Source organism: Coenobita brevimanus, chromosome 108, assembly GCF_032717465.1.
Source record: "Coenobita brevimanus isolate Jiangsu-jjx chromosome 108, ASM3271746v2, whole genome shotgun sequence".
NCBI classification, from domain to species: Eukaryota; Metazoa; Arthropoda; class Malacostraca; order Decapoda; family Coenobitidae; genus Coenobita; species Coenobita brevimanus.
The window spans coordinates 4,238,291-4,254,935 of record NC_137061.1 but is presented as its reverse complement, the minus strand read 5'-3'; the positions used below and the strand labels follow the sequence as shown (position 1 = coordinate 4,254,935).

Here is a 16,645-nt window from a genome sequence, read left to right as displayed (position 1 = left end):
GATTATTTTGAAAGATTGTTAAATGTAGAGGAGGAAAGGGTGGCTGAGATTGTGGCGGATGGAAAGGTGCAAGGAATAAATGTGTTGGGAGAGTTGAATGTTTTTTTGATCATGAAGGAGGAAGTGCAGGAGGCAGTAAAGGAGTTGAAAAAAGTGAAAGCTGCAGTATGGATGGGTGTGCTGTGGAATGCCTGAAAGGTGGTGGAGCAGCTATTGTTGAATGGTTAGTAAAATTGTTGAATGTGTGCTTTGTGAAAGGTATGGTTCCAGTTGACTGGGCAAGTGGTTAGTAAGATTGTTGAATGTGTGCTTTGTGAAAGGTATGGTTCCAGTTGACTGGGCAAGTGCTTGTGTGGTCCCGTTGTATGAAGGTAAGGGTGATAAGTATGAATGTACTAGCTTTAGGGGTATAAGTCTGTTGAGTGTTGTGGGTAAGGTGTATGGTAGAGTGTTAATTAAGAGAGTTAGAGAGGGTACAGAGGGAATGATTGGTGATGAGCAGTGTGGCTTTAGGAGAGGGATGGGATGCATGGATCAGGTGTCTGCTGTGAGACAGAAAAGTATTTAGCGAAAGGCAAGGATGTGTTTTGGTCATTCATGGATTTAGAGAAAGCGTATGATAGAATTGATAGGGAGGCTTTGTGGACTGTTTTAAGACTGTATGGACTTGATGGTAGGTTACTAAAAGGGGTGAAAAGTTTTTATGTAAATAATAGAGCGTGTGTAAGGGTGGGAAATACTGTGAGTGATTGGTTTCCCATGAGAGTGGGTCTGTGGCAGGGATGTGTGATGTCACCGTGATTGTTTAATATTTTTGTGGATTGTGTTGTAAAGGAGGTGAATGCAAGAGTTTTAGGTGGAGGTCTGAGTCTGGTGAATATTGATGGTAGAGAGTGGAATCTGAAGCAGCCGCTGTTTGCAGATGATACTGCACTGGTGGCTGATTTAGAGGAGAGATTGAGACAGTTGGTAGAGGAGTTTGGAGGGGTATGTGACTGGAGGAAATTGAAAGTAAATGAGAATAAGAGTAAAGTGATGAAATGTATGAGGTCGGTAGCTGGTAGGAGGACGAATATAGTTTTGATTGGTGAGTTGCTTGAGGAGGTAGAGTGTTTTAAGTAGTTAGGGTCACATGTTGCTGTGGATGGAAGAATAGATGCAGAAGTGAAGTTTAGAATGAATGAAGTAGGAAAGGTGCTGGGAGGAATGAAAAAAGTGTTTAGATTTCGTTCGCTTAGAATGGATGTAAAGAGAAGGCTGTAAGAGGGTGTTGTGGTACCGACTGCACTTTATGGGGCTTAAACATGGAATATGGGTGTAGCTGAGAGGGAAAGTTTGAATGTAATGGAGGTGAGGTGTCTGAGGAGTATGTGTGGAGTGATGCGTATGGATCAAGTGAGAAATGATGTATGAAGGAGAACTGGAGTTGTTCGGGAGATGGCTGATCGAGTTGAGCAGAGGGTGTTGCAATGGTTTGGGCATATGGAGAGAATGGATAATGAGCAATTGGTGAAAAAGATAACTAGATCTGATGTGAGAGGTGTAAGGCTGAGAGGGAGACCACGAATAGGATGGATGGACAGCGTGAAGAGAACGTTGGATGTGAGAGGGATGTCTGTTGAACAAGGAAGAGTGGCTGTGCGAGACCGAAATAAATGGAGGGAAATTGTGAATGAATAAATGATGACTCAGCCCTGAGGGGAGTAGACCAGCATACTCTCCCAAACATTTCCTCTAACTATCTATGCACTACACCACATGCACTTTACATTTCACACAACGTATCCCACTACGTTACAGGGGTTGGCGCCAGCAAGGGCATGCGGCCAGAAAACTTTGCCCCCGCTACCTAGTGGCGGACTTCTGGGGGGAGGCGTGGCGGGGGTTCCGCCGGCATAGATCATGGGTCCAGGGCGAGATGGGGCTCGGGCCTGTGCTAGAGGGTACAGGGCATTGCGGTTCCCAGGCTGCCGCTTCCGCCCAATAGAGAGGGGCCCGAACCTGGGAGTAGCGTCCCAGGAGGCTGCCCTATCAGTGGGTGTATAATGGCGGGATAGTTGCAGTGCCAAGACGCGCTTGGAGGGTGTCCCTGCAGCTGTCCTGGCAGGGTGCCCCGAGGCCACTACCACAGCCACTGGTAAGCTGGTGGGCTAGGGGTCCCAGATCCATTGCCTGGACCTGGGATTGTGCGGTGAGTGGGACCTGTGCTGTGTCTGTCCCCATTTATTAATACTGAAGATGACAAAACAAAAAAGGTTTCAAAGCAAGCCTGAGGACAGTAAATCACCCATGGGGATGAGGGTGGGTTCATGGAATGTGGGAAGTTTGAGGGGAAGAGCAGGGGAAGTCGTTGAGGCATTCAGTAGGAGGTGGGTGGACGTGGCGTGTTTGCAGGAAGTCCGGTACAGGGGTGGATCAGCCAGAAAGATTGTTGGGAAGGACTGTTGCTATAAGTTGTTTTGGCAGGGGAGGACAGACGGATATGGAGGTGTTGGTGTGATGGTTGCGGAGAAATGGGTGGAATATGTTATGAATGTTTTGAGAGTAAGCGATAGGATATTGGTTGTGAAAATTCTATTGGGAAGAAAGATAGCTGTGATTATATCGGCATATGCTCCACAGGCAGGATTGGATGAATCAGAGAAAGATAGATTTTGGGATGATTTAATACGTGTAGTGGGTGGTATGCGGGATGATGAGATAGTGATTTTGGGAGGGGACTTAAATGGTCATGTAGGTGAAGCAGCCCAAGGTTATGAAGGAGTGCATGGGGGATGTGCATATGGTCTAAGGAATGCAGAAGGGGAAAGGATACTCGAGTTTGGGGAGGCAACGGACATGATTGTGTGCAACACATATTTTAGGAAAAGAGACAGTAGGTTAATTACGTATGAGTCTGGGGGAAATAGCAGTCAGATAGATTAGGAGGGCCGATAGGAGGTTAGTGAGGGATGTTAAAGTTATAGGAAGTGAGGAGTGTGTGCAGCAGCACAAACTATTGATTTGTGATATGGTGCTTAAAGAACAAATGATGAAAAAGAGGACTTATGTACCTAGGAGGAAAATATGGAAGCTGAAAAAACCAAGTAGTAAGGAATGCCTTCTATAGCGAGTTGAGGAGAGTGGTGGCTGAACAGGGAGCTGTAGACAGAGGCGTTAATGAACAGTACAGAGCCCTCAAGAACTATTTCTTGAGAGTTACTGATGTAACATGCGGCTGGATTAAGAGGACCACCAAGACATAAAGTAACTTGGTGGTGGGATGAGGGTGTAGAAGCTGCAATTAAGGAGAAAAGAAGGCTTTTCCGGGAATGGAAGAAGGGTGGTAGCAAGAGGAATATTTGGCTGCCAAGCGTAGGGCTAGGAGAGAGGTATACAGGGCAAAGTCTGAGTCACAGAGACAATTACTTGATAACCTAAATCATGGGGAAAGGACAAATATATTTAGGGTGGCAGGTCAGGTGAAGAGGGATAATCGGGATATCATAGGTGAGCAGTGTGTGAAGAATGATGAAGGAAGGGTAGTGGTGAACAGTGAGGATATTAAAGATGCATGGAGAGAGCATTATAACCGGTTGTTGAATGAGGAGTTTGACTGGGACAGGGAAGGTTTGGAGCCAGCAGATCCAGTGTCTGGCCCGTGGCCTTTGATTGATACTGCTACTGTGAGTGAGGCAATAGGCAGGATGAGGGTGGGGAAGGCAGCAGGTGTGTCTGGGTTGACTGCCGAAATGTTGAAGGCCTCAGGCGATATAGGGGTGAGTTTAGTCACTGACCTGATAAATAGGATTATTTATGAGTGTGTTGTCCCAGATGATTGGCTGAAGAGTGTAATTGTAAATGTGTATAAAGGGAAGGGTGATGCCCTGGAAAGAGGGAATTATAGAGGTATAAAGCTTTTAGATCAGATAATGAAGGTAATGGAGAGAGTTTTAGAAGGTATGATTAGAGAAAGAGTGAATATTGATGAGATGCAGTTTTGGGTTTATGCCAGGTAGGGGGACCACTGATGCCATATTCATTGTTCGACAGCTTCAGGAAAAATATATTGGTAGGAGAAGGGATCTTTATTTTGTTTTTGTTGATTTGGAAAAGGCCTTTGACAGAGTCCCTAGAGAGGTGGTGAAGTGGGCAATGAGAAAGCTTGGCTTGGAGGAGTGGCTGGTTAGGGTGGTTATGGCCATGTATGTGGGTGCTCACACCCAGGTGAGAGTGAATGGAGATTTGAGTGATGAGTTTTCCGTGAATGTTGGTGTGCATCAGGGGTCAGTCTTGAGTCCCATGTTGTTTATCATGGTACTTGAAGCCCTTTCACGTGACTTTAGAAACGGACTCCCGTGGGAGTTGTTGTATGCTGATGATTTGGTGTTGATTGCAGAGAATGAAAGGGAGGCGGAGGAAAGGTTTAGGAAGTGGAGAGATGGTATGGGGCAAAAGGGTTTAAGGGTAAATGCAGATAAAACAAAAGTGATGATATCTAGGGTTGGTGGCGGTACTGTCAAAGACGAGGGAGAGTGGCCATGTGCAGTTTGCCACAAGGGCGTGGGAAGTAATTCCATCTTGTGCGGTGTGTGTGATAAATGGGTGCATAAGAGATGTAGTGGTATCAGAGGTAGACTGCGAGATAATGCTGATTTTATGTGTACGGCGTGCCGAGGTGAGCAGGTGGAGATCGTCAGACGTGAAAGAATTGAACTTGCTGGTGAATCTCTTGAGTGTGTGGAAGAGTTTTGTTATTTAGGAGACATGTTGTGTGCTGGAGGTGGGGCTGGAGCTAGCTCTGTGGCTAGGGTGAGAAGTGGTTGGAAGAAGTTCAGGGAGCTCTTGCCTCTCCTGACATTGAGGGGGCTCTCCCTACGTGCTAAGGGGGTCTTTGTATGCAGCGTGTGTTAGGAGTGTAATGCTGTATGGCAGTGAGACCTGGGCAGTGAAGGAGGAAGACATTCGCCGGCTCAGACGTACAGAAATGACAATGATTAGGTGGATGTGCAGTGCGTCCCTGCGTCCAAGGCCTGGAGGGGCTGGGTTTACAATGGAAGAGTTGAGAGGTAGGATGGGACTGGAGTGTATTGGTGTTGTGATGAGGAGAGGTAGATTGAGGTGGTTTGGACATGTGGAGAGGATGGGGGATGATAGCTGGGTGAGGAAGGTGAGAAGTGTTAATATTGGGGGTGGGGTTATGAGGGGTAGACCGAGAAAGACATGGGACGAGGTCATTAAGTGTGACCTTAGGGTTAAGGGACTGAACAGGGAGGCTGCAATGGATCGTGCAGCATGGAGAGCCGCCATTAGGTGACCAAGGCCGACACATGCAAGCATGTTGGAGCCTTTAAAAACGAAAATGAAAACGAAAACGAAAACGAAAACGATTTTGTCTGGATCAGCTATGGTAATCAGGTCAGGTGCGGGTAAGGGGATGGGTCTATTATGAAGTGGCAGGGGTAAACCAGCTGTGCTGTCGGGCCCTGCTGTGGATGCCACTAATTGCCCTGCGCAGTTGACCCTCGTGCGGTGTGGTATGGTGAGGATCTGTCCCTTCTCCCCTTTGGGGTTAAGATGCGAATGAATGTGTTTGAGTGGATGAGTAAATTGGGAGTGTGTCGTCCTGTCTCGGCTACCTCCATTTCCGTGGGGGAAGCAGCCCAGGTATATACAGTAGATAGATACTGTAGATAGATTATTATTCTGTCTATCTATCTATTTTCACATGCCTTAATCCCATAAGGGGTGGCCACTGGCCACTAAAAAGCAACAAATCGCCTCCATGTTACCCTGTCCCCCACCATTTCACTGCCCTGCTCCCAGCTCACTTCCCCCTCTTATATACTTCTCCATTCCATCCCTCCATCTCATCCTTGGCCTCCCCCTCCCTCTCCTCCCCTCCACCTCACTCACATACACTCTCCTCGTTAGTCTTTTACTCTCCATCCTCTCCATATGACCAAACCACCTCAGTGTGTTTCTCCTAACATTTCCTGTCACATCCACATCCACACCACAATGATCCTTCACTTCCTCATTTGTCAGTCTGTCTCACCATGTAACTCCACATGCTCCTCTCAGATAACTCATGTATTTCCACAACTCTCACTCTTGACTTCTGTCCCTCCAACAAGGTGAAAGCTTCACTTCCATACATTAGAGTTGGTATCACAATACTGTCATGTAACTTTTTCACTCGTGGAAGTCGGTGGCCTCGAGTGAGCGGGCTGCGGAGCGGAGGGACAGGGAAACTAAGGCTGTGATGATGCCAGTTTTACTTTTATCTGCATTTTCGCAAGACGTTTTATTTAATAATTCAGTATAGATGTACAATAGCTTATGTAATTCCTTACAAAAATCATTAAAACATATTACATATTTAAATCAAATATCCACAGCCTAATAAATTATTAGGCTGTGGACATTTGATTTAAATAATATGTTTTAATGATTTTTGTAAGGAATTGCAGACGCTACTAATACTGTAATGTATTTTTAATTTATTGTTATTTAATAATAATTCATTCATTCATTCATTCATTGCCAGATGCCATGTATCCCAAACGGGGTGGCCAACGGCTTAGAGTTAATTGTTTTACAGGGAGGGGCACTAATCCTCCACCAACCCCACTTGACACGTAGGGATGCCAACAGCATCTGGTGTTCCCAGGCGGTCACCCATCCAAGTACTAACCAGACCCAACGTTGCTTAATAATAATAATAATTTATAAAATTAAAATACATTATCTCTGTTCAAGCATTTTAAGAAATGCTACTACCCTCCGTCCCTCCCGCCTCCCCCCAGCAATCCGACCCTCGTGACCTGCCCAAGCCTCCCCCATCCCTTGTCCAGACATATGTAAGCTTCCAAGACCACGTGTCCCTTGGATTGTGCAGTGCACAATCCACAGGACAGGTCTGCAAAGCAATTGCAAAAGCGCAATTTTGCACATGGTCTCATGCGGTGTGCAATGCGCAAACGATATTCGCCGAAGCACAACAGTGCGCAATTGCGCTTTGTACAAATGTTTGTGCACCAGCCCAGCGATGGGTTTGGGCGTATGGAGAGGATGGGGGATGATAATTGGGTGCAGAAAGTGAGAAGTGTTATTGTTGGGTGTAGGGTAGTGAGAGGTAGACTGAAAAGACCTGGGACGAGGTCATTGAGTGTGATCTCAGGGTTAAGGGACTAAATAGGGAAGCGGACAGAGATCGAGCAGCATGGAAAGCCCCCATTAGGTGACCAAAGCCGATGCTCGCAAGCATGTTGGAGCCTTCAAAAACGAAAATGAAACTCTTGGCTGTTACAAATAATATGACTGTATCTATGCCATCCCAATAGTGCAAGCTACAAATTATTGTGTATAGTTTTTTTTTTTTTTTTTTTTTTTTTTTTTTTTTTTTTAAATAATGTTGACATGTAAATCCAGTTTATAAAATGGTAGATGTACATCCTGTGGTGTACATTTGAGGGCCTAAGCACCCTCCCTCCTCCCCCCACCTAGACCTCACCTTCTTTATTTTGATATTTGCTCAATACTTTGGCAGTGAAACATGAATTGTGGATTTTTAAAAGCCTTCTCTTTTGTGTAGTAGGGCTGTGAAACAACAAATACTGCCACCAGTTCTTCAGATATGCAAGTTGAGATTGGAGGCAGGCTCCCATTGCATTGCCTGTTCAGTGTTCATGCCCAGTAACTGAGATACATTTTGACTCTCCCATGCAGTAATAATATACATCTGTAGTAAGTATTTAATTATTGCGCAGAAATTTAGCGATGTTGGTGTTTAGTAATTTGAAATTCTGCAGTACATACATGTTGAATGTCAAATGAATTAATTTGAAAACACTGTCTTCAGGCCTTTGTAGGACAGGATGTCAAAACCTTACTGAGCTGAGGGAACCCCTGCTCAAGAAAGGATTAATTAGCTATGCACACCCTCTCTTATACAGTATTATTCCAGAATTTATTAGTCATTGGAATGCCATACCGTTCAGGAGTGAAATAAACAAGTCTAACTGCCTTTTTTTTTACACACAGGAGAAACTTTCCTAATGCGTGCTTGCATAAGGGAGGATGCAGACCGTGTGCAGGTGCTGCTGACAGTGCCAGGTGTAGATGTGAACTTGAGTGACCACTGTGGCTGGACACCACTTCATGAGGCTGCCATCAGGGGAAATGAGGCCATCATTCAGCTACTCCTCAGTTTCAACTGCTATGATGCTCTGGGAGCGGACTCATTCCTAAAGCGAGGTGTGTAAGGCCAAGAGTTGTTTTTAATGCACTTAAACTACAACAGAACATGAAAGTGACCATTATAGTATTGATACCATTGGTAAAATCTCACGAAAGACGTGTAATGTCTTTATCTGGTCTGTAGAGATGATTTGTCCAACATAGGTGAATTTCCAGCTTAGAGGAAGAAGTAACAACTGGCAAACAGTGAATGATTATATGGCTAGTTACCAAGCTTGTGATCACATTTCACTTTCATGGTAGTACCTCCCAGGTCAGTGTTAGCCATTCATCGGCTACAGTACTTTAATCCGTAAACTTTGGTTCATAGAAATCAACTTCCTCACGCTGTGTGCATTAGATCCTTACATATATAAAAGAGATAGTTTGTTTGTCTGTCTGTCCTCTATGGAAATCAAGGAAGATGCATATAGAGTAGACCCCTGTTATAACGAACTACTTGGGGACAGCCAGGTTTGATAAATTCAAAAGGTTGATAAATCCTAGGGTTCCATCCTTCCCCACTCAGATGGGAATTCAAACACGTGTTTGAAAATAAATGAGAACAGTATCATATTCTAGTGCTAAATATGAAACTATACCCATTTTACACTAACTCGGCCCATAATTATGCCCTTTTCCATTTTATTTCATCTTATCATAGCACTTGGTCATGACTAGTGCAGTATTACTGTACTATAATCTGTTATTACAACTCAGCAGTCATGATGGGGAGAGGGCAACTTCAGGCCAGGTTGGAGTAAAAATGGTAGGAAACACGTGTACAGTGATCCCTTGCTTATGGTGTACTTGGTTGTATCGGTTTTCTTCATCACTGCAAGATGAAAATGAGCATTCCTGCTGGTATTGCTTATTTATTCAGCTAAACAGCATTGTTATTTTGCACCTGAGCTGGTTTCTGCTAATAATGATGGTGCTAAATCTGTGGTTTCTGATGACCTTGAAGGATTCAAAGATGAGGCCTTACTCAAGGAGTTAATCCCAAGTGGTGGAGACCACAAACTCTCCACTCCCTAGCCTCAGAACCCCATAGCTCAAGCCCATCCCAGGTCCCCATATGGTACATGTTTCTGCCTTATTGTGCCATTTTCATGATTTCCTAGTAACCTAACCATACCCCTGTGTGTTTCTGGTATGTTCCATAACATTATGTATGTATTTAGTGGGTCTAAGTTGTTGTAAAAAAGAAAATCTGGGTTTACGAGTAGGGTGCCCAGCACCAATTAGAATAAATCTCATAGAGTCTGTCTCCTTATTATTGTGCAGTTTTGTTATCACGCACAAGGTGCGGTACCAATTATGCACAGTAGCCAAGGGATTGCTGTCTTGTACACACTACCTGTGTAAAAAAAAAAATTGTAAAGCATCTTTCCTGTCACAACCTTCTTTCCAATCATCAGTATGGGTTCTGCCAGGGATGCTCCACTGGTGATCATCTCGGTTACCTTTCAGACTCCTGGTTATCCTCATTTCAGGACTTTGGCGAAAGCTTTTCCATTGCACTTGACATCTCAAAGGCTTTTGATTGAGCCTGCCATAAATATTTAATTTCCAAACTGCCCTCCTACAGTTTCTATCCTTCTATCTGTGCCTTCATCTCTAGCCTCCTTTCTGTTTAGTCTGTAGCTGCTGCTGTAGACGGCCACCGCTCTTCTCATAGAGCTATCAGTGGTGGTGTTCCTCAAGGCTCTGTTCTATCACCAACCTGTCTTTCTGTTGTTTATCAATGGCCCTCTAAGCTGTACATCTAACCCTATCCACTCATATGCTGATGATTCCACCCTTCACCTTTCCATCAACATCCCACAGCATCCATCTTAGCAGTTACTTCAACAAACAAGGGATGATGCTATGGCATACCTAATATCTGCAATATGGGGAAAGACCCATTAATTGATGGAGTGTGTGATGAAATGCTGAAGTATAGGGGAGAGATAGTAGTAGAATGGATATGGAAGATGTGCAGATTGGCCTGGGAGGAAGGTAGAGTCCTGGAGGATATATATATATATATATATATATATATATATATACTGTATATATATATATATATATATATATATATATATATATATATATATATATATATATATATAGCCAGTGAAGGTTTATATCCAAGGGATGGTAATGCCACTCAGGGATGAGTGAGGCTGGTCACTCTCATCTTAAATGTCAGGACCAACTGCCTAGCCCCGGGCTTTTACGCTCCTCATGGGGCAATGTAGGATTGGATGATGGATGGACTCTCTCTCTCTCTCTCTACTGTAATATATAGATATATACGGGGTGTCCACAAAAACACTCCCTGATTTCAAACAGGTATAACATGTAACTTTATTGTAATAATCCTTCACAGTTAGTAGCCTCAGATGCAGGATTTCATTCAGTTTCATGTGGTATAGGGTAGCATTAAAGGCACTCAATGTGTGCCCCTCTGGTTGCTCGGCAAACATCGATGCGATAATCCAGTTCGGTCTAGACGCTCTGCAGCATATCTGGAGTTATCATGCAAACTGCTTCAGTGATCGAAATTTTCAGCTCCTCCAGGGTTGCAGGTAGTGGTGGTACATGAAGAGCACAGTTTACGTACCACCATTACCTGCAACCCTGGGGGAGCTGAGAATTTCGATCACTGAAGCAGTTCGCATGATAACTCCAGATATGCTGCAGAGCGTCTGGACCGAACTGGACTATCGCATCGAAGTTTGCCGAGCAACCAGAGGGGCGCACATTGAGTGCCTTGAATGCTACCCTATACCACATGAAACTGAATGAAATCCTGCATCTGAAGCTACTAACTGTGAAAGATTATAACAATACAGTTACATGTTATACCTGTTTGAAATCAGGGAGTGTTTTTGTGGACACCCTGTATATATATGTACAGATAGACAGATAGATAGATAGATATTTGAACCTGTGTCTGGTAGGACTGCAGGCCACCTTTCTACTGCCTGAGCCACCTTCTCAGGTATAATTATTCCCCTGTACAAAGGAAAAGGGGAAAAAGAAGTGTGTGGTAATCATAGGGGCATTTGTCTTCTTAGTGTAATAGGAAAAATATATGGTAGGATACTTATTGATAGAGTTAGGGAAATAATTGAGGAATTAGCTGGGGAAGAACAGGGAGGTTTTAGGAAGGGAAGAGGTTGCGTAGATCAGATATTCATTCGTAGGTCTTTAGTGGAAAAGTTTCTAGAGAAGGGAAAGAAGTTGTATGCATCCTTTATGGATTTGGAGAAAGCATATGACAGGGTGGATTGTCAAGGAATGTGGAAAGTATTAAGAATATATGGAGTAGATGGGAAGTTGTTGAATGCCATGAAGGTGCTAAGGCTGCAGTACATGTGGATAATGAACTGAGTGAATTTTTCTGTTTGAATGTCGGATTGAAACAAGGATGTGTTATGTCTCCATGGTTGTTCAATCTGCTTATGGATGAGGTTATAAAAGAGATACAAGGCAGGGCGGTGGATGTTGGAGTGGCCCTAGTGAGAGAGGACAGTGTTTGGAAACTCCCTGTACTGTTGTTTGCAGATGATACTGTTTTCTTGAAGTGAAGATGAAGGGGAGCTGCAAGGCTTGGTGGATGAGTTTGGGAGGGTGTGTAAGAAACGGAATCTAAAGGTGAATATAGGGAAGAGTAAAGTTATGGTCTTCACGAGAAGGTAAGTCAGTGAATATACAGTGAGGTTGGATGATGAGGAAATGGAAAATTTGAGTGCATTTAAGTACTGTACTTGGGTAGTGTGATGAGTAAGGATGGATTTTTTTTTTTTTTTTTTTTTTTTTTTTTTTTTTTTTTAGTGCCCAACTCTGGGCATTGGCTTTGCAGCCTGCTCCCAAGGCCCAATGGTCCTCCTACATACCATACACCTCCACATGTCACCACTGCAGCGCTAACACCCACCGTCCATGTTGAATACGTGCTAGGGCTGTCTCAATACAGGACTTGTGTATTGGTATTAGCGGGGGTATTTTTACGACATGTCGGCAGGTCTTCTGGTAGATCAGTAAAGTCTGTTTTTATTAAATTCAAATCCTTAAACTGTTCCCTGCCCCAGCCGGGATTTGAACCTGGGTCCGGTAGGACTGCTGGCCACCTCTCTACCGATTGAGCCAGCAAGGAGGGTACAGCAAGGAAGAAAAGTTGCTGGTTCCTTGAAAGCAGTGATAAGAAACAGGGAAGTGAGCATGGAAGTGAAAAGGCTACTGCATGTCAGTATCGTGATACCTACTGTAATGTATGGAAGTAAAGCTTTGACCTTGTTGGAGGGACAGAAGTCAAGAATGAGAGCAGTGGAAATGAGTTATTTGAGAGGAGCATGTGGATTCACATGGAGAGACAGACTGACAAATGAGGAAGTGAAAGGGCATTTTGGTGTGGATGTGGATGTGATAGGAAGTGTTAGGAGAAACACATTGAGGTGGTTTGGCCATTTGGAGAGGATGGAGAGTGAGAAACTGATGAGGAGAGTGTATGTGTGTGAGGTGGAGGGGTGGGGAGAGGGAGGGGGAGGCCAAGGATGAGATGGAGGGATGAAGTGAAGAGGTATATGAGAGAGGGGATGTGAGCTGGGAGTAGGACAATGAAATGGCAGGGGACAGGGTGACATGGTGGCGATTTGTTTTAGGCCACCCCTTACAGGATTAAGGTAAGGCATCTGGCAATAGATAGATAGAGAGATGAAAGTAGTGGGAAAGAAATAACAAATATATCAACAGGTTGAAGAGTTTAACAAAATATAAGAGCTGTGTATCCTTAGCTTATTGAGACCACTTGAGTAAAATCATGTATAGTAGAAGGAATGAAGTAAGAAATATGTCACTGGACCGAAAGATTAATATTTGTGTGTGTGTGTGTGTGTGATCTTAGTTTTCCGTCTACTGTACTATGATGGTAGTTGGCGGTGACAATCATTAGCTCCCGATGTAGTGCTACTTATTTCTTCTTTCTCCCTTCCCATTCTATATCTGTGTCTGCCCTCCTCTCTTCCTACTTCTCCCTTTCCTTCCTGTCACTGTTTACAGTATTACTCTTTCAGTTTCAGGTGGCTGTACACTGAGTGACAAGCCAAATGGTTTCTAGGGTTCTAGGAAGCCATTACAGTGCTAGGTGTTATCCATATTACCAAATTATTGGGTGAAGTTGGGCTTGCTATGGTGTCCCTGTTAACTAGGTGGAGAGAAGCAAATGTTGCATCCAGGAACCAAACCACACTTTTCCCTGCACCTTGCTGTGGTGAGGCACTGTATACCATAAGGGAACATCAGTTCGCAGCATGAGACAGTCCTGCAGGGGCAGTTGTTTGCCTGCTGTTGGTGGGTCTGCTCAGCCAGACAGACTGGGGTTGTTCAGCAACAGTAACAACAAAAACTTTTTCTGGACATTTTTGAATAAAATCATGTGAAGGTAGGAAGACTGATGCATCACTTGAATTAAAAAGGGTTTCGTTCAGATGACTGTGTGGCAGCAACAACAAAACAGTCACAGCAACAAAAGCATAATGCAACCCTATCTTTTTTTTAGATCACTGCTCCAAGATAGTGAATGCACAGGCACGTGGAGGAGAGGATAACAGAACACCACTACATGATGCTGTGGAAAATGATCACCAAGGAGCAGTCAAGTTGCTTCTGGATTATGGAGGTAAGGATGACTGTTGAGGTGGTGGTTTCCCTTTCTCTTTGAGCAGCATTTGAGAACTTTGTCATATTTTGAAGGGTAAGATGATTAGGATGTGATAGGAAGCATTATGAGGAACACACTGAGGTGGTTTGGCCATGTGGAGAGGATGGAGGGTGAAAGACTGACGAAGAGAGTGTATGTGAGTAAGGTGGAGGGGGGAAGAGAGAGGGGGAGGCCGAGGATAAGATGGAGGGATGGGGTGGAGAGGTATATGAGAGAGGGGGGTGTGAGTTGGGAGCAGGGCAGTGAAATGGCAGGGGACAGGGCGATTTGGAGGCAATTTGTTTGTGGCCACCCCAAACGGGATTGAGGCGTCTGGCAATAGATAGATAGATAGAAGATGATTAGTATGGAGGTTATGAGAATCCTGCATGAAAGTATTTTACTGTGGTCACTCTTGTGGACGTGAAACTTGGGCAGTAAGTAACAGAGAATTTAAGTAAAAGTTAATGGCTGTAAAAATTATCTTTTACAAAAAAGCTGCAGACATTGAAAGAATGGATAATGTAGGTAATAGACAGATTAGTGAGTACTGTATTATGGACTGGAATAAAGGGCGGTGTCAAACTACGGTGGCCTCACATCCAACATGCATTTCTTTAGTAATAATTGCCTTTTGTATGGTAGACTTTAAAAATATTCAGTAAAAACACAAAAAATAAATTTACTACACAAAACTTGCATTAGTACAGTTTGCTTCCACAGATGTGCATGAAATCTGATTTTTTTTGGGGGGGTATGTTATTTTGGGAAGTTGAGAGGCGCCACAGCCAATGAGAATGTGCATTGGCCGGGAGGGTTCATGTCTCTGAGCATTAGTCCCCTTCTACCTGCCCTTATTCATTTTGCCAAATTCCAATTTTGTTTGTTTGCCTATTATTTTTTACAAAACACTAGGAATTCTCATTCCTTTAATTGATTTTATATCATGTGCAAATATATACAGCTATAAAACTGAGGCCAAAAATATTACTACCCGTAACTTTAATACGATGTATACCTAGACAGTGTGCAGTAACTTTGTTTGCCACACTGTTGCATCTTTATCTCTTTTCATCGCTACGTCAATGGTCACTGCTCCCCTGAACTCTCTGCTTGCATCCTCCACCTTTACGGCGATCACATAGCACCTGTCTTTTAACAAACTCTCATCCCTTTTCTGTCTAGCTCTCTAATGCAAGAGTTAACTGTTACTTCCAGTCCATCATGTATGCAACAGGTCAACTATGGAACTGTCTCACTCAGTCTGTTTCCTCCTGCCTATGATCTCCAGTCTTTCAAAGGCAGTGTGTCCAAGCATCTCAAAATGAATGGGTCTTGAATTTGGCTCTCTGTTACGTTGTTTTGTTTTTTCTTGGAGGGAACAATTTCCCAGCTCTTGGCCCTTGGTTCCATCTTCCTTGTATAATATACAACAATACAGTAATGTATATATATATATATATATATATATATATACACAAACACACACACACACATGTATCTCTCTCTCTCTCTCTCTCTCAATAATATATATATACAGTTAGTCCTTCCCTAACGAGGTTTGCTGTAGCACAATATTGCTCTAATGCGGCATGATTTTGCAGAAGGAAATAAACATTCTAACGCGGGCACTGTTAGCGTAACGCGGTAATTTGAATTGGGCGGGCTGTGACTCAGTGTGCATCACGCAGCCTCAAAATACTTGACGTCATCGCCTGCTGATCACATTTCACCTTTCTTGCTTTCCTAGCCACCCAACCAATCAAGACCCCTCCCTCCCGCCTCCCGTGTCCCCCACTCGGCCCACTCCTACTCACACCATCCTTCTCAGCTTGCCTCATGTTGCGAGACATGCTGCCTGCATTAGCTCCACGTCGCATTTTTCCCTGCTCAGTTTGGCTTCACTCAGTAGTGAAGTGTTAAGCCAAATTCTGAGTCGAGCTGAGTCTCTCAAGGAGTTCATCTTTGACAGCGACCCTTCCCTTGCAAGAGGTAACAATGTGATTAAGCAGATTGTTGACCAGGTAAACCAGCATAAACAGTCACTGATCACTTGTTACTTCGCCAGACAAGCTGCTGCTGGTCTACTGCAAGAGGATATCCAGCCACAGCAGGATGTAGAAGCTATGTTGGACTTAGAAGGTGATATTAGGAGTGTTGCTAGTGAAATAGACTATGATGGATTTTAGTGTGTGTTCTCCCCCTCTACCTCATCTCCGGAGAAGCGAGGTTGTGGGCAGGATTTTCATCCTTCTGTCACAAGGTGGACAGGCGCTTTTACCATACATTTGCACATGGCTTGCGGTCTGTTAGACACCCAGTGGCCATGCAGAAACGCAACTCCTGGTGACTGGGTGATTTTAGACATTCGGTAGAGAGGCGGACGGCCGCTGCCAGCAAACACGTACTCGTTGCATTTTGGTCTGTGTTACAATCTCAGTAGCAGTTAGGAAAGACTTAGCCCGGTGGCCGTGCAACTTTTAACATTGGGTGGGGATGCATACAGGCATTTTGACACCGCTTGTGGGTTACAGCCGTACTACTTGGGTGCTGGAGGTTCGTTGGGAGTGATAGGATGATTGTGCAACTTTGACCATTCAGTATAGGGGTGGACGGATATTTTTGCTCTGGTTGTGGGTTGCGGCCTACTTCCCACTCATGGCTTGAGCCCAGCAGCCACAATGCTGAATGTATGAACATGTTGGCTGGCTGGCTGAAGTTCTCAGGGACTTT

At 44.2% G+C, this 16,645-nt stretch overlaps 1 protein-coding gene across 1 annotated transcript in view; it reads left to right on the top strand.

Annotated features, from left to right (window-relative positions):
- The window catches only part of LOC145416939 (uncharacterized), a 194,041-nt gene that overhangs the window by 160,959 nt on the left and 16,437 nt on the right, over positions 1-16,645 (top strand). Inside the window, exons 18-19 of the mRNA XM_080285794.1 lie at positions 8,026-8,238; positions 13,772-13,891. Coding sequence (XP_080141920.1) covers positions 8,026-8,238; positions 13,772-13,891 — 333 coding nt within the window. The remainder of the gene's footprint in view (positions 1-8,025; positions 8,239-13,771; positions 13,892-16,645) is intronic.